General features: G+C 51.8%; 2 protein-coding genes across 13 annotated transcripts in view; both read left to right on the plus strand.

Moving 5' to 3' along the window:
- The window catches only part of Pacs2 (phosphofurin acidic cluster sorting protein 2), a 61,973-nt gene extending 43,705 nt beyond the window's left edge, over positions 1–18,268 (plus strand). For 2 of the 7 annotated variants that reach the window (XM_031357881.1, XM_031357882.1), the window contains exons 9-25: positions 825–982; positions 3,913–4,003; positions 4,276–4,350; positions 4,814–4,956; positions 5,413–5,545; positions 5,865–5,969; positions 6,111–6,217; positions 6,678–6,832; positions 7,572–7,682; positions 8,092–8,200; positions 12,345–12,387; positions 13,035–13,079; positions 13,152–13,194; positions 13,469–13,610; positions 14,218–14,444; positions 14,844–14,957; positions 15,653–18,268. In XM_031357881.1, the coding sequence (XP_031213741.1) occupies positions 825–982; positions 3,913–4,003; positions 4,276–4,350; positions 4,814–4,956; positions 5,413–5,545; positions 5,865–5,969; positions 6,111–6,217; positions 6,678–6,832; positions 7,572–7,682; positions 8,092–8,200; positions 12,345–12,387; positions 13,035–13,079; positions 13,152–13,194; positions 13,469–13,610; positions 14,218–14,444; positions 14,844–14,957; positions 15,653–15,804 (1,953 nt within the window). In that variant the 3' untranslated portion in view covers positions 15,805–18,268. Of the gene's footprint in view, positions 1–824; positions 983–3,912; positions 4,004–4,275; positions 4,351–4,813; positions 4,957–5,412; positions 5,546–5,864; positions 5,970–6,110; positions 6,218–6,677; positions 6,833–7,571; positions 7,683–8,091; positions 8,201–12,344; positions 12,388–13,034; positions 13,080–13,151; positions 13,195–13,468; positions 13,611–14,217; positions 14,445–14,610; positions 14,720–14,843; positions 14,958–15,652 lie in introns of those variants that run through there. The other 5 variants (XM_031357886.1, XM_031357887.1, XR_004114734.1 and 2 more) reach the window with 4 other exon arrangements.
- A 119-nt stretch (positions 18,269–18,387) lies between these two features.
- Positions 18,388–23,720, plus strand: part of Tex22 (testis expressed 22) — a 15,119-nt gene continuing 9,786 nt past the window's right edge. Inside the window, exons 1-2 of one of the 6 annotated variants that reach the window (XM_031357893.1) lie at positions 18,388–18,905; positions 19,148–19,340. In XM_031357893.1, coding sequence (XP_031213753.1) covers positions 19,185–19,340 — 156 coding nt within the window. In that variant the 5' untranslated portion in view covers positions 18,388–18,905; positions 19,148–19,184. The remainder of the gene's footprint in view (positions 18,906–19,147; positions 19,341–23,720) is intronic. The other 5 variants (XM_031357889.1, XM_031357892.1, XM_031357890.1 and 2 more) reach the window with 5 other exon arrangements.

A 23,720-nucleotide genomic window follows, 5' to 3' on the forward strand; every position in this document is an offset into this window, starting at 1 on the left:
GCAGAAGGGGCTGCTCCCCACAACTCTTTTTCAGTGGTTACTGACCCTCGTGAGAGTTTACCCCCTGAGTCACTTACTGGAGGCCCTTCAACATGATGCTTAGAAGTTTCTCTTGGTAGGCACTCTGACACCATCTCTGATCAGAGTTTGCCTTGGGGAATATAGTGTGGCTCTGCCAGGCCAAGAGGACTCTGGGAGAGAAGACCTTCATATCTTGGTTGAGGGGTCAGGACCTCATGTGCTGTCCAAGTTCGACTGTGTGTTTTACAAAGTGTGAGCACTTTGTTCCAAACACATCCTGCTAAGCCATTGAAGGATAATCACATGATGAGGTGACTTGAGGTCTCTGAGGTGATCCCAGTCCTAGACTAGAGGAATAGACAGAAGGTTTTGGGAAATGGCTTCTCAGTGAGTGAAGCGTTACCTCACAAGCATGAGGACTCAAGTTTGGATCCCCAGTGCTACTTAGAAGCAGATCAGCTGTGCATGTTTGTAACCACAGTGCTGGAGTAGACAGGAGGATCGCTGGGGCTTGTGATCTAGCTAGTCCAGCTGACAGTTCACTATGGCTCAGTGTGAGAAGTCTGTCTCAGACAGCAATGCAGAGACAGGCCAAGGGAGATATTTGATATCCACTTCTGTCCTGTGGCTACTCAGAGAGAGGAGAGAGGGAGGAAAAGCAAACAGAGTAGGATGTTTTGTGAGGTAAATATGTGTGGCACTGTTTGCCCTCCTGCTCGTGTTCCTGCACGGCCCCCTTTCTTAGCCAAGTAGTGGCGCAGGCCTCTGTGGGCTCTCATGTATGCAAGTGTCCATCGCTTTAGGTCTTAGATTCGGAGCAGGACCCTGCAGAACATGTTCCTGAGGTGGAGGAGGACCTGGATCTTCTCTATGACACACTGGACGTGGAGAACCCCAGCGACAGTGGCCCTGACATGGATGATGATGACAGTGTCCTTAGCACCCCCAAGCCCAAGCTCAGGTAAGCTCTACCACGTTGAAACCACCGCTTCCAAGAAGTCTGAGCCTACACAGGGATTCTGAGCTGCCTGATAGTCTTGTTCTAGAATGATCTGAGTCGGTTTGGATTGACTGTTGTTATGACCCATGTTTCTTCTTGGGACACCATGTGCTTGGACACTTCTCATAGGGTAGACTAGGACATCCTGAGAAGAGGTAACTTGGAGTGAGTCCAAGGTTAGTAGGTAGACAGAGGCAGGTGGCTTTTCCCGTGGCCAGAAACAAAGGATGCCTTTGTAGAAAGGCAGGTGTGGAAGGGCATAACTCCTGACCCATTGGAGCTAGGTCTGGCGTCTTTTCATAGGCAGAGCATTTCTCAGGGTGAGTGGTGGCTGTGCAGATGGACCACAGTGCTTGCATGTCCTGGGAACTAGAGACTGGCAGGACCATCTGGAGGGGGGCTGGGAGCATCAGGGAAAGGGCCTGAGCTGGAAGGTTCTCTGTGAAGCAGACTGCAGAAGACAGGAGGGCTCTAGAGTGTCCCTCTCCATCCCCCTCCCTGCCAAAGCCCTGAGGTATACTAGAAGCTGCAGGGGTCTACTCTACAGGCAGCAGAGGACAGATGGTCAAGCCTAGCCTAGAGCAGAAAGAGAAAAAGGAAGGCAGGCTAGTCTGCACACATGTGCTGTGGAGAGATATGTGGGACCAGTGTGTAGACTTCAGTCTCTGTGTAGCAGCTGAGGACTGCACACATGTACTGTGGGTAGATACGTGGGGCCAGTGTGTAGACTTCAGTCTCTCTGTAGCAGCTGAGGACTGCACACATGTACTGGGTAGATACGTGGGGCCAGTGTGTAGACTTCAGTCTCTCTGTAGCTGTTGAGGACAGGGAGACTCAGGATGTTCAAAAAAATTAAAGATACTTTATTTTTAAGTTTTTAAGCGGGACAATACTGAGAAGCACACCCAAGAAATTTGGACTTCTTGTGTCTTGAAGCTTATTAACCATAACTCTCAGTGATGCCAACACTTTATTTGTTACTGCTGGACTTGGTTTCTCATGCCTATAGTCTCAGCATTTAGGAATCTTGGCATTGGAAAACAAATAACTGAGTTGAAGGGCAGCTTAGACTACAGAATGAGACATTGTTTCAAAAACAAACAAACTCTAACACCTATTATGCTTCCTGTTCTGGGGTGGCATCCTCAGGCCTCAACTGTGTTTTGTTTTGAAGACAGGGTTTCTCTGTGTTGCCCTGACTGTCCTGGAACTCACTCTGTAGACCAGGCTGGCCTCAAACTTAGAAATTTGCCTGCCTCTGCCTCCCAAGTGCTGGGATTAAAGGCGTGCGCTATCACTGCCCAGCAGGCCTCAACTTCTTTGTCTTGCTGGGCTTAGTCCAGGTGTTAAGCTGCTGATTTGGGGGGTGTCCTCTAGGTCAAGCAAGCCAGTATTCCTATGCTTCTCCACCTCAGTCCCCCTGTCTCAGCACTGCTCCTTCCTGCTTCATTTTAGGCTTGAGTGTGTCTCTGCTATAGTGTGACCTCTGCTGGGTTACATGGGTTCACCCAGAGCCCAGACCCTCCCCATCATAAGCCCCATGACATTATGTTGGCACAGTCCCTGGCGATGTGTGATCACTGTGTGTGTGAGATCCTAAGCAGTCACAAATGGCACCCTGCATTTGCAGGTCTCTGCTTAGCCTTCTCACCCACATGGGCCAGCAGAAATCCCACCAGCTATTTTAGCCTGAGTTCTGTAACATTTCTTGATTTTCTGCTTTCCTCATCTCCTTTTTCTTCACTCACACTTTCTCTGCTGAAGAGGGATACATTCATCCAGGTTGATCTCATTGTCAAGAATTACCCTGGCTGATCTAGAGTCATGGCTTTTCTGGATTAGTCTGAAATGGCTTTGTCAGGCTTAGTGTCAAATCATGTGTGTTGGCCTGGAAGAGTCCAGATGTGTCTTGAATGGCTTAGTTGTTCTGGACCTGTTCACGATACCCTTGTGCTGTTGAAAATGTCCTTCTGATTCCTGTAGTCTGGCTGTAGATCTCAAGGTTCTCAACAGGGGTATCTTAGGTAGGACTTCATTGTTGTGAAGAGACAGACACAGTGAACACAGCAAGTCATAAAAAGAAACAGTTTCGGGGGTTCAGTGCATTATTGTCATGGCAGGGAACATGGCAACACTGCTGGAGAAGGAGCTGACAGTTCCGCAGAAGGAGACTGGGTCTGCATTGGTGGAGCTTGAGCATAGGAGACCTCAAAACCTATCCCCACAGTGACGCACTTCCTCCAACAAGGCCACACCTCCTGATAGTGGACTCCCTGTGGCCAAGCATTTGCACACATGAGTTTATGAGGGCCACACCTATTCAAACCACCACAAGGGGCATCCAGTGCTGACAGCCACTCACCTTGTGGTATTGGCTACTCCACCTGGAGTGAGCAGCACAAGCAGATGGGGTCTTGCTTTAAATTACATTTTATTGTGGGAGGTGGCATGTGTGTGCCACAGCACAAGAGTAAAGGTCAGAGGACAGATTGCAAGGGTTACTTATCCCCTTCCCACTACGTGGATCAAATCTTAAGGTTTAGCAGCAGGTGCTTTTACTCACGGAGTCATCTCAGCAGCCCCAGAACACATGCTCTGCGGCTGACTTCATAGGCAGGGCAGGAGCTGTGCCACTGGCGTTGTCACTGCAGAATCCATCCTACCTGCTGTATAAGGTTTTCCTCAGTAGCAGGCCTTTAGTTACACAGTTCCTCCACAGTACATAAGGTTCCCTCAGCAACAGGTGTTTATATAGTTCTCCTACACTGTGTCGCTAGATGTTATGCTCTTGCTGAGCTCTGTGCTGCTTGCCCTTCTGTACAGTGGGTTGAACCTCATTCTCAATGTATAGGGGATCTAGGGAAATAATATCTACTCCTTTCTCTATTCAGGCCTTACTTCGAAGGCCTGTCTCACTCCAGCTCACAGACAGAGATAGGGAGCATCCACAGTGCCCGGAGCCACAGGGAGCCTCCAAGCCCGGTGAGTAGGCCATTTTATGCAGTGGTGAGACCCTTGGACCAAGCTGGGCATTCTCATCCTTCCTTTCCAATAAGTCCAGAATGCCTAGCCAGTGTGTACCTAGCTGGTGTATCCTGGGCTCAGGGTTCTGCCCAGTAGCAGGTGCATCTTCTAATGTAATCCTGAGCTCACAGTCTGTGAAATTCCCAGCTAGTCTCCCTGGGCTTCCTCCCATCCAGAAGTAGACATCCTGGTTCTACAGCATAGGCCAATTCCTGTCTCATCACCCCCAGGCTGATGTACCTGAGAAGACGAGGTCCCTGGGAGGCAAGCAGCTCAGCGACAGCATCTCTGACACGGTGGCCTTTGTAAGCAGGCATGGGGGCATTCATCTATCTGTCCGTGTGCAGCTGACCTCAAATGTATAGACCCGTACATGGGATTATGTGTTTGCATACTCTGAAAACATGTATACCACCTTCAGGAGCAACCAGGCTGCCTGGTGATCCTTGGTTCACTCTACGTGAATATTGGCTGGATATCTCAGGTGGATGGCTGTGTTCCTAGCCTTGCTATCAGGCCCAGGCCCTCATGAAGTCTCTGATAATGTGCAGGGTGTGTGGGATTTGCAGTAGGTTTGGTGCTGATCATAGTTGGTCCAAGAGCTACTTGTAGGAAAGGAGCCCCTCTCCTCTTGCATGTGACTATGCCTTAAGCATGACCTGAGGTTAGAGGAAGCCCAGAGCCTTCCCAAATCACGGGCACATGAACAGGAGAGGCACAGTAAATGTTTCTGCATTTGGTGCTTATGGCTCCTTCTCAACCAATCAGAGTACACCAGCCCCCCGGGAACCGCCAGGGCAACCTGAGGACAGCCCAGAGGCTGAGACCTCGACCTTAGACGTGTTCACCGAGAAGCTGCCTCCCAGTGGAAGAATCATCAAGACTGAGTCACTTGTCATCCCCTCCACCAGGTGTGGGCTTTGTGCTAAGGGACTCTCTGCACCTTTAGGGCAGGGTGGTGAGAAGCCACTTAGTCACTAGCAGCTCTGGCCATCTGCTGGCCTACAACCCTAAGGCCAAAGTGCCCAAGAGGCACCACTATTTCCATGCTACTGAGGGCTCAGGTTGCTGGGGAGATTGCAGTGTCACCTTACAGAGTCTGCCAGGTGGGGATGGTGGCAGCTGTCATGGGGCTGGGCAGCACAGTGTGCAACCTGCAGTGAACATACGGCTCACCACCCTGGCTGTGTGAACACACGGCTCACCACCCTGGCTGTGTGAACACACGGCTCACCACCCCGGCTGTGTGAACACACAGCTCACCACCCCACCCCGGCTATGTGAACACATGGCTCACCACCCCGGCTATGTGAACACATGGCTCACCACCCCGGCTGTTCCCCACTGCCTTTCCTGCTCTCTAACAGGTCAGAATCAAAGCCAGCTGGCCGCCGGGGCCGGAGCACATCGCTGAAGGAGCGACAGCCAGCTCGGCCACAGAATGAACGGGCCAACAGCCTAGACAATGAGCGCTGTCCAGACACGAGGAGCCAACTGCAGGTTAGGGTAGGAACTGGGGAGGATACTGCCCAGGCAGAGCAGAGAGAAGCCTAGGGGCCCTGAGGACTGGACAAACCTGGAGGGCCTGCTGTGAGAAGACAATTATAGGTCCTCTTGTCAGGAAGCCTTCTTACCATGGGGATCATTGTAGCCATCCTATTGCTGTCCCATCACCTGAAGTATGGCCACTCCAGACTTAGGGACCTCCATTTTAGCCAGGCACCTCCTTACTTGCCCTCAGCCTCCATGCCTGCCCAGGGTTGGGAGTTAAAAGGCCTGGGTGCTGCGTTTCCTTGTGTGGACACCTCAGTGTCTCTAGATTCCCAGGAAAACTGTGTATGACCAACTGAACCACATCCTCATCTCTGATGACCAACTCCCAGAGAATATCATTCTCGTCAACACCTCTGACTGGCAGGGACAGGTAAGGGATACAGCCATGTGCCCTGCCCTCTCCTGGGGAAATGCCTAAGGAAGAGAGGGGGTGGTGATAATCAGCACTGCCTGGATCTCTGGGGACTACCAAGTACCATGCCAAGGTCATTGTCGGCTCGTCCCTTTCTAGTTCCTCTCAGATGTCCTGCAGAAGCACACGCTTCCAGTGGTGTGCACATGTTCTGCTGCTGACGTGCAGGCTGCCTTCAGCACCATCGTCTCTCGGATACAGCGATAGTGAGTCCGCTGCTCCTCTCTTCCTGGGGCTCCACCCTTTGGCATTCCTCCCTGAGTATTTACTAGGGCCATACATCCCAGCCCTGCCTGCCACTTGGAGATGGAATGTTTGACCCTGACAATCATGGTTGGTTCCAGATGTGCTGCTCATAGACTTCCACAGCTTTACTCTGATTCCCAGTGGATATTTTGAAGCTCATTTAGGGGTAATGAGGGGGTCCACTTGCAGTCCCAGCAGAGGTCTTGAGCTCAGCTATATCCAGGCAGACATTCGGCTCCCTGCCCCACAACCTCAGAACTCCTGTTGGTGGGGCATCCTGGGTTCGGTAGCTCCCTTGGGATTCGGTGACAAGAGCAGCTGCACCTTGGAGGCATAGGCTTCCAGACCTCAGTGGGGTGATCCTGGGACAGAGACAGTGAGGCATCTGTCCCTCTCTGCCCCACCCTCTTGGGATTGCAGCTGCAACTGCAATTCTCAGCCACCGACCCCTGTGAAGATTGCCGTGGCAGGAGCGCAGCATTACCTCAGCGCCATCCTGCGGCTCTTCGTGGAGCAGTTGTCTCACAAGACACCTGACTGGCTCGGCTACATGCGCTTCCTCATCATCCCACTGGGTGAGGGCCTTGGGCTACTGGCCACCTGTGACTAAGCCTGGGGGACCTCAGAGACAGGGATACAACATGGTAAGGGTAGAGGTACCAACACGACATCCTTCTGTTATTTAAAATTTTTGTTATTTTCACTCTATTGAAAAATCATGAGTGCCAGGCATAGAGTCTCCTCACCCTAGCATTTGGAAGCTAAGGATCAAACATTTCTCAGCATCCAGGAACCAGGCTCTGCAGTAAGACACGTTCTTACGGTCATGTTCTTTTCTTCTCTTTGACAAGTGTCCTTATGTAGAATGTAGGGCAAACTAGTTTCCAGGATGGCCCATGCTGGTGCCCTACCACTGATCATTCCACATGAGCTTTGGTTTGTGTCACCAGAAAGTTCAGTCAGCCTTTAGAGGTTGTCATGGTCCTGTGGACTTGATCTCCAGGAGCCATTTGGCTTGTGCAGATCCTCTAACTATAAAACACATTTGCTCAAGGCTTCCCTTGTTTTATCAGTTGAAGTTTAAAGGCAGTGTCTCACCTGGAACCCATGTCATGTCACCTTCCTTGGACTTCCTGCCTTCACCTTGGCTTTCTTTCATTTTATTTGCCTTCCCTGGAAGAGCAGCAGGCAATGGGGACTTTGCCATTGCTCTTCTTGCAGGCCTATGGTAGCGTACTGCAGAGGGGCCTAGGACAGCAGGGTTGTCTGGGGTTGGGCAACTCCACCTGGTGATGGATTTCCTGGGGTTCCCAGGCTCTCACCCTGTGGCCAGGTACCTGGGCTCTGTGGACTACCGCTACAACAACTTCTTCCAGGATCTGGCCTGGAGAGACCTGTTCAACAAACTGGAAGCCCAGAGCAGTGGTGAGGCCCAGGCACTGTGTTGGTGAGGGGGGCTGCCCATGCATCTATAGCCCCTTCCCCTGGAGACCTTCTATCACTAGAAACCCCATTTCTCAGGCTCACCAGTGGGATGGGTGGGTGTGTTATGGGGCTTCCCTCACCCAACCTGAGCTTTTACCTTGACCTACTGGTAAAATGGTGTGGGGCCATTCGGAAGGGGCAGGTGTAGGATAGAACATGCCTGCAGGATTTGAGAAGGAACTCTGCACTCTCACCTGGGACCATTGTGGCTGGGCACTTTAGTCAGAAGCTGCTGCCAGAGAGCAGAGATAGAAAAAAGCCAAAACTCAGTGCCTGGGATTCAGCCTAGACCCTAGCAGCTCCCGCCTAAGCCACCATGCTGACCCTCTGCCGCCTCTGCCTTGTGCAGTGCAGGACACACCAGATATCGTGTCACGCATCACCCAGTACATCTCAGGAGCCAACTGTGCTCACCAGCTCCCCATCGCAGAGGCCATGCTGACCTACAAGCAGAAGAGGTAACATGGTGGGCAGGCAGGGCTGGGGGACCTAGAGATGCGCCTTGGCCCTCTGCTCCTTGTAAGCTATGGGATAGACTTTCAAGGGGTCAGGATGGAAAACCTGAGGAGCCTACAATGAGTCCATGTCAGATCAGAATACCAGGGTGGGTTTTTCAAACCCCTTATTTTTGTGCATGTTACCATTCTACATGATGTAGTAAAAGGCACTAGTTCTGTAGTCCTTCTGTCTGGTCATGTTCCTTCCATATGGCTCCTTTCCTGTAGGTCCCCTGACCCTGGCTTTGGCTTCTGGATGAACAGTTAGATCATGATCCCAACTGCCCAGAATTGGGCAGTGCTCAGAGGTTCTTTGTGAAAGACTGGGCAGAAGTGGGTCTGAGCCCAAGAAGCTGAGGGGCCCTGGGCAGGACCTCCTCAACTTAGGGAACTAAACATATCAGTCTTGGCGCAGACTTCTGGACATTGCAGCCTACATGCAGTCAAGAAGCGCACAGACCTAAGGCAGCCTCCTCCTTGGAGTCCAGGGCGAGCCTAGCGAGCCTAGCATCCTGCTCAGGAGAGGCAGAGACCCTGCAGCCAGTGACAGCCAAGGTCACAATCTCTTTAAGTTGTGTGTGCCACACACTGCTTTCCCCAGACCCGAAGATAGTTGAGTTGGAGTCTTATCTGGTGTAGTAGGTCAACAGAGGCCAGCCTTGCTTCTTGACTGCCTGGGGCCCAGGGGCAGATCCACTACACAGATCCTCCAGGAACCCTCAGCCAAACCACCAGGAGCCATTCTGCTCCTGCCTGAGTATGTAGATGATTTGTTGCTGTTCCTGGGTGTCCTAACGTGTGTTTTCTCTCTTGGTGGCTTTCCAAAAAAGGAGAAAGCATTTTCACTTTGACTTTACCCTAAGGTACAGCTTTCTGGCCTATACCCTATCTGTTTCCAGGTTGGTCTTTGGGGCTTGTTTAGCAGGGTCATTGCCCAAGTACATCTCCTGATGCCCCAGGCAGGATCTCTGTTTCTGGAAGGGCACCTATGAACCCCGTTCTAGGGGAGTTGCTGATGGACCCTGCTAGCCCACCTCCAACCTCAAGGGGCCCATGCTGTTCTAAAGCCTCGTGTTAACTAAGCACTGGTGCTGGTGTCTAGCCACCACACAGCCTCAAACAGGCAGCACCGCCCATGCCGTCCCTCTGTGTGCAAGTGTGGAGGTAGGAGGTCAAGGAGCTGACACAGTATGGCAGATGCCATAGTCACTCCCTGCACTGTAGAATCAGCTCCTAGGGCCAGCAGGGACACAGATGAGTTTGTAATGCCTTCTCTAATTTCTTTGTGGTGGCAGCCAGGCTTCTGAGGACCTAAATAGGAATAAAGTGCCTTTCTTCCCTGTCAAGGCCTCACTCTGAAAATTTGAGCTGCTCTTAGGTACCCTTAGAGTTGCCCTTTTCAATGCTGAGAGGGTCCTGCCCACTGTCTGGCACACTTGCCTCGAGGTATCTGTCTCCTGGGAAAAGTGCCTGGGCCAGAGCCGTGGGGCCAGGATCCTCCTTGCTGGTAATGTTGCTGCCCAGTACCCGAGCCAGCTGGACACACAGGAAGGTCTCTGAGTACCAGTTTGCCCTGCTAAACAAGCCCCTGGGTTAAGAGAAAGACCAGCCTTCATATGTCTCTCCTGCCTTGAGGCTTGGCCCATGCCACCGGCTGTGACAGGAGGAGCCTGCAGCATGCTCTCCTGTGCCGTACTTATATCTCATAAAAACCAGGCTTGAGGACGCTCTCTGTGCCCCATAACTCCCTCTGCCTGTGATACAGTAGTGACACCAGTACTAGGTGGGCACAGGTACCTACAAGGAACCAGTGAGGACCCAGACTTGCCGGGCTTTCCCTGTGAGTGCTCTGGCAGAGAGGTACCTGCCCCTGCTTGCCTCTTAACTGAAGCTGGGAATGGAGCTTGTCCTCTGATGGCAGCTAAGCCCTCAGGTCATAATGGGACAGCACAAGCTCCAGGCTGCTGTTCTGGTGTATGTGCGTGAAATAGTTCCTCGGACCTCAGCTCTGTGTCTTTGGTATCATGGAACAGATCAAGGACATGATTTCTAGACTGCCAACCTCTTGACTTCCACGAGTACCTGTGCTGAAGGCCCTGGCCGTCTCTACATCTAGGCTGTCAGTTAGCCAGCTAGTGTCACTGCTGGTGCACCCGTGCTGGTGCTTCTGCATGGCCCAAGATGCAATGTGGCACTGCTGTCACTGTTGCTGCACCTATGCTGGCTCTGTCTGCATGGCCCCGATACAGCTTGGCTTTGAGTAGCTTCTTCATGTTACAGTGTCTCCTGTGTCTTGTCACACATGGCCTTGTCAGCCACGCTCTGTTTCCAAGTGTCTTAGAGTAGACCATGGATAAGACGCTGCTCTGTCATGGTCCTAGAAGGCCCACTAGACTGACCCTAGACTGACCATGGGTGGCCCGGTGGGTTAGAGCCTCCCCCCTGGGAACCACCATGCTTGCCTGCTTGCCAAAACCTTCTGGACCTGAAGTGTTGCCTGAGTGGACAGGCATGGGTAAGACAGATCTGGGCCAGGAGTAAAATAATTTACAAGGGATAGCCAGTTTCTCTTTTCAAAACTGCCCTCCGTAGAAAGGAAAGGGGGGCTGGAAATTTAGCCATCTCCAGGGGGCTAGCATAGTGGGCTGGCCAAGACACATGCCAAGTCTTTACGTATGGGGAGGACCAAGAGAAAGCCCTCTCTGTGCAGAGGCCACTAGTCTATCTTGTGGGTGACCGTGAGAGAGTGCTGGGAACAAGCCTCCTCCCCACGAGGGAGATGGGCTGCCAATCCTGAAAGCTCATGTCCAGGACAGGCCACTGGCCGGCCACACACCTCCCGAGTGTTGTTTCCCACAAAGGCATCTCCCTGAAGACTGTGGGAGGCAGCACCTGCTGCGCTGCAGCACCTGAGGGGCACTGCACCCCCAAGCCTACATACAGGCAGAAGCCCTGTCTCCCGCAGGGATAACCCCACCCTAGGTACAGGGAGATCTATGTCATTCATCCATCCATCTCGGTGCTTGGCCTGACATACATGCACATCTCTGTGGCAGATGTACTAGCATCCCTCATCAGTGTGAGGAAACAAGATAGGAGAGTCTGGAGAACCATGCAGAAGTGACTCTGTCTGCATGAAGTGTCATGCTCTTCAGACCAGGAAACCACTGGAGGAGGACAGGAAGGAAAAGGCACCGCCCACCACAAGACCCAGCCCTTCCAAGAGATACAGAAGGGCACACTCTGACTGCAGAGGGAGCAGTGTGCTCTGGGGCTGAGGTTGCGCCACTGGGCATCAGACTGGTTGTCAGGGAGCCTCCTCAGAGATGAACGTGGCTAGCCCTAGTGGGGAGTGCATGGAAAGAGGAAGACAAATGGCTTTTCATCTCAGCTCCTGAGCTCAGACCCTCTTCATGGTGGATGGGTCATTACTAGCACTTCCAGGACAAGTTACTGTTGCCAAAAGCTATACAGAGCCAAGTCCAGACAATGCCTCATCTAGTCTCTAATCTTGGTCAGTGCTTCAAGCTTGTGCCAAGAGCTCTGCTTGGGCCTCTGATTATACTTAGATGTTACTGCTAGAACCTAGCATTAAAAACCAGCACTTTAGCAAAAGCCATAGCCTCTACATATGGCACTGACTTCTCTCAGACTTGGGAGGACACCTTCGTGTCCTAGTTTTGGGAAGGTCACTGGAGAAGGCCCAGCCTGTTGCCCAGTTCTGGACTCCATGGGGCATGCCCAAGGAGCTTGGTAGGCCTGGAAGCACACAAATGGCCAGGGCTGAGCAGGCAACTGTGGTAAAAGCAATTTCCCTCAGTCATGAGCCGTAGTGCTCTCTCCCTGGTTGCAAGACTGCCCCACAGCTTCCCCGCAGAGGTGCAGAAATTCCCCACTTATGATTGTTAACATATGGGAGGGGATCCAAGAATCAGTCAGGCTGTCCAGGGGCCTTTCTGTAGTGACAAAGAATACCTGTGGGCAGGTGATGTGGCTGAGGACTGGGGTGGGTCGGGTTAGGGATGAGTAGGCTGGCCCCTTGGGCTGTGGACAGCCAGGGTTGTGTGCTCCATGAGGGAGTGTAACAGTCTGTTTTTGCTCCCAGCCCTGATGAAGAATCCTCCCAGAGGTTCATTCCCTTTGTCGGGGTGAGTACCAACCACCAGCTTCATTTCTGCCGGGACTCAGCAGAGTGCGTTTGTATCAGCTTACATGGACACAACCTGGGGTGAGGCAGCCAAGGCTGCCTGATTACCCTTAAGTCCCCGTTGTTTCCTTCCTGCATGGAAGTGTAGCCCTTTTCTGTGGTAATGAGTCAGGCTGTCAGGGTTAGCTCAGCGCTAAGGGGAGGAGTCTCAGACTTGTCTGTTAGAGGGCAGTCAGGGCTCTACCTCCTGGCACAGGTGGGCTTTGACTGAATGTGAAGGTCCCAGTTTCACAGCCTTTTCATCTCTACAGCCCTCTGTTCAGGGCCTCTTCTGTAGTGACAAAAGTGCCCTATGGGCACCTGACATGGTTGAAGCTCTGAATCTGGTGGCGTAATTTGCACTGAATTGACACAGATTCTTGTAGCAAAAAGCTACCATGCTGAATACCTCATGTCTGAGGCACTTTCCCCGTTGGCCCATCTTCGCTATGAAATAGCTCCTACTTCTGCAACGTTATTTCTTATCCTAGTCTAATAGATATCTGGGGCTGGCAGGTCTCATGCACATGGGATTTGCCACTTCCCAGAGCTGAGCCCTGCCCCATAGATGGGAGGATGCTGGAACCTGTTTCCTATTTTGTGGCACAGAAGCTTGGCAGCAGCAGGGCCACAGGAGTAAAGATCAGCTCCAAGGTGGGTGCCAGTAGGACAGTAGAACTGCTCAGCCTCCCTACTTGCCTCTAGCCAGCATCTGTTGCTTCTCAGGTTGTGAAGGTTGGAATTGTGGAGCCATCTTCAGCCACATCAGGTAACGTCATCCCTCTGAGGACGGTTAGAGTGGCCCTCTGGGTAGGTGATCCCTCTGGTCTTAAGAAACAGCAAGTTCCTGCTGATTCTTCTGTATTCACAAAGTCTCAGATCAAGGCAAACCCAGACAAGACAGAATGTCTCACCCCCTCCCTAAGCTCCTCTGCCTACCAGCTTGCCCCAAGAGCTGCCTCTGCAGTCCTAGTCCAGTCTCCAGCAGCTGTGGACCAGACTAGATGGTTATCTAACCACTGGCCTATGACTCCTCTCCAAAGGAGACTCTGACGACGCAGCTCCCTCAGGCTCCAGTGTACTCTCTTCTACCCCACCGTCTGCATCTACATCTCCTGCAGCCAAGGAGGCTTCGCCTACCCCTCCCTCCTCCCCTTCAGTGAGTGGAGGCCTGTCCTCCCCCAGGTAAACAGCATGGCTCTCATCTTATTTGTTCTTTGATGGCATCACCCTTTGTGTTACCCATCTTGTCAAGAGCAATGTGGACAGATGCTAGTGAAGCACTGGTGGAGGTCCTGTGAGGGGTACTTGAGGATGGGCCAGTTGCCATAGAGCAGGGTGAGAGGCAGCTGATGTCTTCAGTAGTGCTCCTAGAGACAGGAACTACCATAAGTGAACAGGACTCGCTGAGCCTGAAAGTACCTTTGCCCAGAGTGGGTTGTTCAAAGTGGAGTTGAGGGAAGAGGTGCAAGAGACAGCTCTTTAAGCCCCGCACAAGTGAGGCAAGTCCTACTCAAGACAACAAGGCTGGACTGGGGAGCTTGAGTCCATGGTGCCCTCTGCTGTCAACAGCCATTGCACTCTGATGAAGCCACTCTTCTAGGTCCTAGGAGAGTGGCTGTACAAGTTGCTGGGGCATGGCCATAGGCACTAAGAGAATCCAAGCAGACAGGAGGGCATTTAGCTCTGCAGAGCTTCTCACAGCAAATGAGAGCAGGTGCTAGCCATGCCTCCTTGCCTCCCATGTCACAGTGACATCATGAATGTGATCACTTCCCTCTGTCTCCCACAGCCAGGGTGGCGGCGCCGAGCTCATGGGGCTGCAGGTGGACTACTGGACAGCGGCACAGCCTGCGGACAGGAAGAGAGACGCCGAGAAGAAGGACATGCTCACCACCAAAAACACGCTCAAGTGCACTTTCCGCTCCCTCCAGGTCAGCAGGCTGCCCAGCAGTGGTGAGGCTGCAGCCACACCCACCATGTCCATGACTGTGGTCACCAAGGAGAAGAACAAGAAGGGTGAGGTGGGAGTGTACTGAGCTGGGCTGGACAGTGGGAGAGGGGCCTCTGTGGTGACTGTTGGTGATGGGGATGTCATTCCCCCACTCCCTAGCAAGTTCCCAGTAATGTCATGATCATGAGCCCACAGCTCAAAAGGGGTTGACAGTCAGACACACTTTGACAGCTTGACCCCTGAGTTGTGAGGACACAGGTTCTGGGCAGCTTCTGGCTTCAGATGGAATAGCAGGCAGGATGGTGCTGTATGTGCTCACAGCAAGAAGTTGAATCCCAAGGTGAGCAGGGGCCAGCGACATCCCTTGGATAGCTACCATTCTACCATCCCGCCTGCTGTTAGGGCTCTAGCTAACTTGGGCCTAAAGGAACAGTATGCCAACAGTAGAGCTTTTCTCTTCCTAGTGATGTTTTTGCCCAAGAAAACAAAGGACAAGGACGTGGAATCCAAAAGCCAGTGCATTGAAGGCATCAGCCGGCTGATCTGCACAGCTAAGCACCAACAGAACATGCTTCGGGGTGAGCATGGGCCAGGGGGCTGCTCTATAGGGACATGCTGGGGGACTAAATCCATGACTCAGGTCCAGTTTGTAAACTGTGAATGCAGAGCAAAACTGATGGCTGGCCTTTGAAACCCACACGGCAACAGCTGCTCTGCTCCGAAAGGCATGTGTACAGAACCCACTCGGAGCACATTTGGATGAGGTGCTCCATGCAGCTCAAGGAGGGCTTCAACATTTTCTGTTTTTGTTGGTAGAGATTTGGGAGGGATTGCTAAAGATTGGACCTAGGGTCTTGTGCATGCTAGGCAAATGCTCTACCATATTGCTGTATTCCTAGCCCTCCCTTCATTTAAGTATTGATTTATATATCTTAAGTATCTTACAGAGGCTATTCTGTAAACAGTGCATTCAGAGCATAGGGCTCTTGGGTCTCTGTGCGTTCCAGTTCCTTGGGTAGTCTTCCTAAGGCTACCTCTGGAAATACAGCTATTTTAAGTTGGACCTTGTGAAGTAGATGTGGCTTAAATGGGCCATGCCTGGCTGAAGTGTGGCTCAGAGTGTCCTTGCCAGACACTTGGGAGGTGGACCCACTGTTGCACTAAGTCCTAATGGGGCTGGTGGTAAAAGGGTGGTTAAGCAGGGCTTCCTCCAGCTTCAGGATTACCCTGCCTCCTGGCAGCACCCCACCATCTCAGGTGGTTGCCTTGCCAGGCAGGCAGATGGTCAGGTGGCCCTCTCCCACAGTCCTCATCGACGGCGTGGAATGCAGTGATGTCAAGTTCTTCCAGCTGGCTGCCCAGTGGTCTTCCCATGTGAAGCACTTCCCTATCTGCATCTTTGGACACTCCAAGGCCACCTTCTAGCCCCACTCACGGAAGGGCTGACACTGGACAGTGACTCTGTGTCAGCCATTGATGGATGGAGGATGTATTTCTGTTAACACGTGGTTACTACAGAGACAGACTCTTAAAAACACAAAGAAACAGTCTTAAGTATGAATGTGCTCATAGCCCAGCTAGCTCTCTGTGGGCCACTGAGTAACTTTGCTCAGCTTATTAACCAGAATATGTGGGCAAGTGAAAAGGCTGGTAAGAAAGGAGGTCAGCTCTGGTCCCATGAAAGCCCAGACCACAAGCAAGAAGTGTTCTTGCCTTTGTATCCTGCCCTTTGCTGAAGTCGGGAGTAGGGAGCACAGGGAGCTTTGGAGTTTAGTGGCCAGAAGCTGAAGCTCAAGGGCATGTTTGGTCTCCTAGCATGAGATGTCAGTCCCTGGCACCCCATGTGTGGTTCCCAGTAAACCCCAGCCTCATGGCAGAGGTTTTATAGTAGCAGATCTTTCTAGTGCTCTCAAATACATTTGACAACGTAGCTGCCAAGCAGATGTTGCTCTTGTGAAGTCCCCTTGCTTGGGGCAGAGCCAGCAGGAGCTGCATCCCCACCCTACCCCTGTGGCTCCCATTCCAGAGGCACCTCTAGGCTTCTGCTGCTCAGATCAGGTGGGCCTTTCAAGTGTCCCAGTGTTCACCATGTGGGATCTGAATTGAGAATCAAGGTTGTAAACTGGAAACAGACACCTAGAGGGGTGTGTGTGTGTGTGTGTGTGTGTGTGTGTGTGTGTGTGTGTTATGTAGCCAGTGAAGGCTCCAGCAGGCTGGTCTGACTACAAAGGCCACCTCCCTTACAAGACTGGGTCTAGCCAAGCCAAGCTCCTCATAGCTACCTAGATCCCATTCTTGGTGGCCTACCGCACAGGCCATCCTGGCTGAACATGCCCCAGCAGACTTATGAAGGGGTCACTGCCTCAGTCCTGATTTTCTCAAGAACCCTTTCTCCCCAAGGTATCTGATTAGAAGAGTGCCAGTCGCCTTGGAAGCTAGAGCTCTCCCAGGGACTCTGGTGGTCCATCTGGGAGCTCTGAAGCTTGGTGTCTCGACCTTGAAACCTTCCTAAGAGTATGCTCAGAAAATTGCCGAGAGCAGGACAGGTTGAGTTTGAGGACTACTCGCCCTTCCTGGGATGAAAGATGCAGTTTTTTATTTACTTCCTTCCCCTGCCTTGACTTGCTGAACAGGATCCATTTGTCCTAGATAATAGGGCCCCAGGTCCCTGGGTATAGGGCTTCTTAGTGGAACTCCTGGTGAGGTATTCTCTGAAAAGTTCCTGTGTTGAGTCAGGCCACTGTAATCCTTGGAGCCTAAGAGCCTAGTTTACCTGCCCCTTGTGTTTTTTCCCAAAGGTCAACCTTCATATGAAACATTTGACCTAGATTTCTAGCCTTGAGGCCACAGGGAGTTCAAGCTCTTGCCTGAGGGCAGCAGCCCCTTTTCAGAGCCCTCCCCTGTACATGCTTCTTGATTGGTTCCAGGGGGTCTGTCTGACTTTAAGTACACAAGAGGAGGGTGTAGGCAGAGCCTCTGTCCAGCAGCTGGCCCAAGGTGGAGTCAGGAAATCCTAGCACCTGAGCATCATACACCCACCACCATAGCAGTGCTTGGTGCAGACCTAGACAGCAGTCCTCCCTGTGCCTCGCTTCCCCCATTGGTTAAAGAGAGATGGTCCATTTTCCTTGCCTACCTCATGGAGCTGTAATGAGGATTCATGGAGAAGCACTTTGTCCCTTTGAAGGATGACTGCAAAGCCCCCCTGACAGGCAGTGCAGTGGTAAGAACAGCAGAGTGTGTTTGCATCCCAACAGGCTTAGCTCTGAGGCATCACCCTTAGAGCCTGCCAATCTTAGAGGTATCAGGCAACACTATCAGGCAGCACTAGTTGCCATTGCTCATTGCTGTCAGTTGGGGGCCCTGCCTCTGCCTTCAGGTTGGTTCCTGCCACCCTCTGAGTACGCAGCTCAGTATCACTGTATAGGTACCAGAGCTTGGGAGGGGGAGGCTCAGCCCTCGTGCAGTGGCCTGCCCTAGCCTTATCCTGCAAGCCTCACTTCTTCCTCTAGCCTCCATCTCAAATGAATTCCGCATAAAAACATCCTGGCACTTCTCCCCAGGGCCAGGGTACTGGACCCTCACTTGCTCCCTAAACCCCTATGCCCTTCAGAGACTGCTCTGTCCTGGAAGGGGGCCAGCAGAAGCTGACAGCCTTGCGTGAGGATGACTCCGTCCGCTTCTGCAGACTGCCCAGCGCGCTGTCACTGATTTCTAGAGTGTGTATGTGTTGCTAGTTTTGTTTTGTTTTTGTTTTTTAATAAAAAGCAGGATTCATGTAAATAGCTTTTTGGGGAGCAGATACTGATCTGTCCCATGCGACCATGTGGACGATTTCAAGGTGCTGAAGCGACACTAATAAACTGACGGCGCTCAGGCCGCCCACTGCTGTGATTTCTCTCAATGTACTGGGGCCACGCGGCTTGGCTTGAACGCTGGGGCGCACGCGTCGAGGGGCGGAAGCGGCCGCGGAGGGCGGGGTCTGTAGGACGGAAGCTCCAGGTCTGCTCCGTCCCTCTTCGTTGGTGTTCTGTCCTTGGATCCCGCTCGGCTTTCTCAGGCCGGTGCTGAAGGTTCTAAGTCAGCCTCACCTGCCAGCTCTGTTTACCTGAATCCAAATGAGCATTCACAGGCCACGCGACCCTCCACTGCCTGTGCAGACCTTCTGAGCCTGGTCTTACCGGCTGATCCATTGTCAACCGCTCGTTAAGACCGCCTTGTATGTCCCGGAGCCTACTGATCCCTTCCCAGAACCCTCTGGGCGAGCTCTGCATCCGCGTGGAAGCGGGTGACCCAACTCCCCACATCTCTTTACCGCTGCTCTTAAACTGACTTTCACAGTTCAGACCTGCGGAGAGGGTGGGAAATGAGAGCTGAGGTTGGCGCTGAGCCTGGCCCTTGTGTGTGGTAGGGTCGTCCAAGTTACAGAAGGGAGGCCTACTGAGGGTGGGGTCCTAGGATTGAAGAGCTTGTCAGGACCGCAGACAAAGTGCCCCCCTGCGAGAAAAAGCCGACCAGGTGGTCCGGTGAGAGCAGAGAAGGACAGCATCCATTTCTAGGCTACTACTGTCCCCGGGTGTGGAGTGCTGGTGTGGAGGATAGTGGCCACAAGACCTGGGAGAGAAAGTCACTTAAGGGACCCCGTTATTTGGGAAGAGTAGTCACTGGGTAGAAGGCGGCCCTAGCAGGGCCTGCCATCATCTGCTTTAGGGATCTGCTGTGGCCGCAGGAGCCCTGCTCAGTTGCCTTTCTGTACCTTGCCCCACAGCCCTAGTCAAGGGAACTGCAACCTGCTGTACGTAGAGATGGACAGCAGGCAGCAGCGCCCCCACAGGAAGACGCTACAGTGGCAGCTCGCTCAGGAGCAAAGACAACAGTCTCCCCCACTGAGGCTTTCAGTGGCCTCCAGCCAGCCAGACACCAAGAGCAAGCCTCAGGAGGACTTGCAGACCCAAGACTGGGTAAGCAGTAGGAGACTCTTCTGAAACCCCAGGTTTTTAGGTGGACTGGTTGGAAAGGGACATAGAGAATGGGCCTCTGGGATAAGAGGAAAGGACTGAATGGGACTGGCAGAAACATTCAGTTTCTAGGGCTTGCTTCTCCAACCGCTCAGGCTAGGCTCGGAGGCAGACTTCCTCTGGGGGACACCAGGAAGGGAGGGGTCGCCTGAGGTCAGGAGGAGTGTGCCACACATACCCACTTCAGCTCTCCCAGTGTCCCTGACCTCTGGACAAGAGGATGTCACTAAGTGGGCAGGAGAATGCGGTCCCCACAGCAGGGAAGTGTCCTCTCTGGACAGGATTGTGTGCAGCCCAGTGGTAGGAGGAACGAGCCCAACTGTGCAGACCCTAGAACACTCCCTGAGCAAAGGATATCACACACTCTGTGACCTAGTTTTCACTGAGAAAAAGTGCAGAGCTAGACCACAGCAGTGGAGACTGTGTCAAGCTCATGCTGGTGGCTCTTTAGTGCTTTGGTTATGTGACCAGCCACTGAGCCAGGCACTGAGGTGTGTGTGTCTACTTGTGTACCTGCTGAGGTCAAAGGTGACAAGTAAAGAAAGTGAGCTCCCAAGCTTGGTGTGGTGGTTCCCACTTCTAATCCCAGCACCGAGGAGACAGAGGTGGGAGTGTTGCAAGTTCAAAGCCAGGCTGAGTAACAAAACACTCAAACACCTAGCCGCAACAGAAAAGAGTGGGGTTCCAGAGCTACGTGCGTGGCTATCTTGTGACCTCCTCAGCATGTCCTCCTGAACCCAGTGTTTTGAGGTCCCTTTCATGAGGCAGGGGACGTTCCAGATGGTAAAGATGCCACCGTGTCATCTCTTGGGAGAGGCTTGCTCAGGAATAGGCACAGAGGCATGGGTTTTATATTGGTGACATAATGGTGAAGAGCCAGAGTCCTGTGGCTGAAGGGACACCAGGCTCCTGGTTGGGGACAAAGTCACTTTAGTGTCTGCCACATCTTGGCTTCATTTGGGGTTGGCTCCCATTTCAAGTTCCTTTGCCTCTTGCCTCCACAGTTTCCAGGCCCTGCTAATGACTCTGTCCTTGAGGGATGTCCAGCCTACCCTCCCTAACCTTGTCCTGTGTCACTTCTCTACTTTGGTGTCCCTTCAGTATGGATTGTGCTTCCTCTGGCTCTTCCCTCAGCCAGCTCTGTCTCACGTTTGCTCCTGCAGAGATCCTGGCCTAGCTAACATAAGTTCTTTTTTCCTCCCTTCCCAGCCTCAGCCTTAGAGACACTTTCTCTGCAGCTTGTCTTCAGCCCTCAGTGACACTCAAGCTACCTCATAGAACTCACTAACCTTGACCTGAGGCAAGGGTTGGAGAAAACTGACCTAGCAGAAGGTCCTAAGTTGTCCAGTTTAGCCACTGTACAGTACTTCCTGATAGGCTGGCCAGCATGCTCTGAACACTGGAGAGGAGCTGGCAGGAGACGTGGGATGGCTCTAGGCTGAACCCCAAAAGGGACCTTCCTTACCCTCCCAGGCCTACCAAGGAGCACAGACATGCAAATCCAGTCTCATGTGGAGGGCCTGTGATTATCCTCACAAGTCCCAAAGAGTCTTCTGGAATCTTACACAGTACAATGCCCAGAAGTTGGTAGCCTCTGGAGCCACAAGAGCTGATAGGATCAGCGAGGAAAGTTAGTCCTCGCCCTTTATGAGAGCAGTGAGACTTGGGAAGTATGCAAAACCTGCTTGAGATGAACTTTAACCACCAGTTCCCAAAGAGAACTGCAAAGGCTTGAATGACAGGAGAGAGACGCTGGGTTCCTGGAGAGCAATGTCAGATTAGCTGGGTGCTCTCCCAGGCATTTCACAGCTCAGCATGTAACTAAAGCCACTACACGTTGCTGGGCATGGCAGCCAGCAGCCCCCAGCATGTGGGAAGCAGACTCTGTGAGTTCAAGGCCAGCCTGGTCTATATAGAGACTTCCAGGCCAGCCAGGGTTACATAGTAATACCTTGTCTCAAAGCAATAACAACAAAACAAAGCAAAATAATAATAACAATAAGAAAATAAACCTGATGTCTCTCTTGTCTAGAAGCTAAGCCCATATGGAAAAATAAAAGTACCTAGGCTAGTGTCAGCCTCGGAGGTGGGAATTCATTGTGTAAGCCTTTGCCATAGTCAAGAAAAGGAGTTTAAATAGCCAGAGAGAAAAAAAATAGTTGATATTGTCTGCCTAGAAAATCCACAAAACAGCCAAAACTAAAAGAGCAAGGTTGATTACGTGACTATTGTAACGTACATGTCTCAATACACTAAACCAGGAAAGATCATGAGCAGATCCCACTCACTTTAGCAACAGAAACCAGGAGGTCCTTCTACTTACGTGTTGCCTTTTATGAGAAACTCTGGAAATTTTGCTAGATACAAACACGAAGCTCTCCTGTGGAACCAGATCACATTACTGGGCAGGCATATATAATGTTTTAAACCCACCAGTTTGCTCCAAAATAATTAAGTGATACCCCTATTTTGGAGGAGGGGCATTGGTTTTGGTTTTGGGTTTTTGAAACAAGGTCTCCCATAGCCCAGGCTGGCTTTGAACTTGCTATTTAAACCAATGATAACCTTGAACTCCTGATTCTCCTGACTCCACCCATGAGTTCAGGAATTATGGCTGTACCCCATGTCTCTAGGCCATGTGCTTTGCCTACGTGGCTCTTGTATGGTCTCAGGAGGTCATGGTCAAGGGTTCAGTCAAGGATGGAAACTGCTTCTCTGTAGTTCATAGCCACAGGGTAAGTCAGTAGTAGGGAGTGAGTAGATGTTAGCGGGCTCTCGGCCCTTTCCACAGCCTCCTGCTTGCGTGAGCTCCGCAGGTTAGCCCAGCACCCTTACACAGGCAGGCAGCCAGGCACTTGCTTCCCTCAGGAGAGAATAGAAAGGGGGGCAGGGGGGCAGAAGCTGCTAAGACTCTCAGATTCTAGCCTGGGAATATTAGTGTTCTACCATTTCTGTCTTTTCTTTTTGAGAAGGAAATTACACGAGTCACTCTTACTTTGTGTGTGTGTGTGTGTGTGTGTGTGTGTGTGTGTATTGGGGGCTAATACTGCCAGGAGCTGATAGTCACTGGGTACTACCACTCTGGAGGCTGGCTGTTTATATAATAATTGAAATGTCTATAGGGTTCTTGGCCAGGCGGTGGTGGCGCACGCCTTTAATCCCAGCATTTTGGAGGCACAGGCAGGCGGATTTCTGAGATCGAGGGCAGCCTGGTCTATAAAGCGAGTTTCAGGATAGCCAGGGCTACACAGAAAACCCATAGCAAAAAAAAAAAAAAAAAAAAAAAAAAAATGTCTGTAAGTAGGGCTCAAACAGGATAAATAGAGGGACCATCTGCTGAGCACCTTCATAGCAGAAGTACAGAGGGCCAGAGATGACAAGTACTAAGGAGAGAATTAATGCAGGGGCCACCCTATCCAGGGCTGCAGAAGCTCCTTACAGAGAAGGTAGTGCATATATGCTGACAGGAAATAACATTCTGTTTTATTTAGTGATTTGAGACAGGCTCTCAAGCCCAGGCTGGCCTTGAATTTATTCATAATCCTTATGTCTCAGCCTTCCAAACACTAGAATCACAGGTGCCACTATACCTAGCACAATAGTCATATTTCTGTGAGCCTGAATGAGCTTATGTATACCATACATGTGCAGGAGGCCATAGAGGCCAAAAGGTTGTTAGATTCCCCAAGAACTGGAGCTACAGGAAGTTGTGAGCAGCCATATAGGTGCTGGGAACCTATTCAGGGCTTGTGAGAGCGCAGTACGTACCCTTAACTGAGCAGCAAGAACTCTTAACCTCTGAGCTATCTCCAGCCCAACACTCTACTTTTAATTTAATACCAAGAACAGAATATCTGGCATAAAGAAAAACGAAACGATAAACAGAATTTTCCCATCAGAGTCTCTCACTGCGATTCTGAGAGTACACCCCAAACAGCCAGAGCATAATCTCAGGACACACGGACAAGGAAGCTTGTGGGCAGGTAAACTGAGACAAGGCAGAAGGGCGCAGTCAGGGTCAGAGTCCAAAGCAGGGCCACTGCTCTGTTCCCAAAGAGAAGCACAAAGTCCAGGCCAGCTAGGACTGCGCAGTGAGACCCCGTGTCCCAAAAGAACGAGGAGATGTGAGCAGTCTAGTGCTCATGTGTTCATGATCATACCTGCTGAAGAGCAAAGGTGTTTAAAAGCTTTAATCTGAAAAGAAGCCATGCAGCATGTTTAAAAAACCAAGAATGGGCTGGAGAGATGGCTCTGTGGATAAGAGCACTGACTGCTCTTCCAAAGGTCCTGAGTTCAAATCCCAGCAACCACATGGTGACTCAC

The sequence above is a fragment of the Mastomys coucha genome, unplaced genomic scaffold (genome assembly GCF_008632895.1).
Source record: "Mastomys coucha isolate ucsf_1 unplaced genomic scaffold, UCSF_Mcou_1 pScaffold6, whole genome shotgun sequence".
Taxonomy (NCBI): Eukaryota; Metazoa; Chordata; class Mammalia; order Rodentia; family Muridae; genus Mastomys; species Mastomys coucha.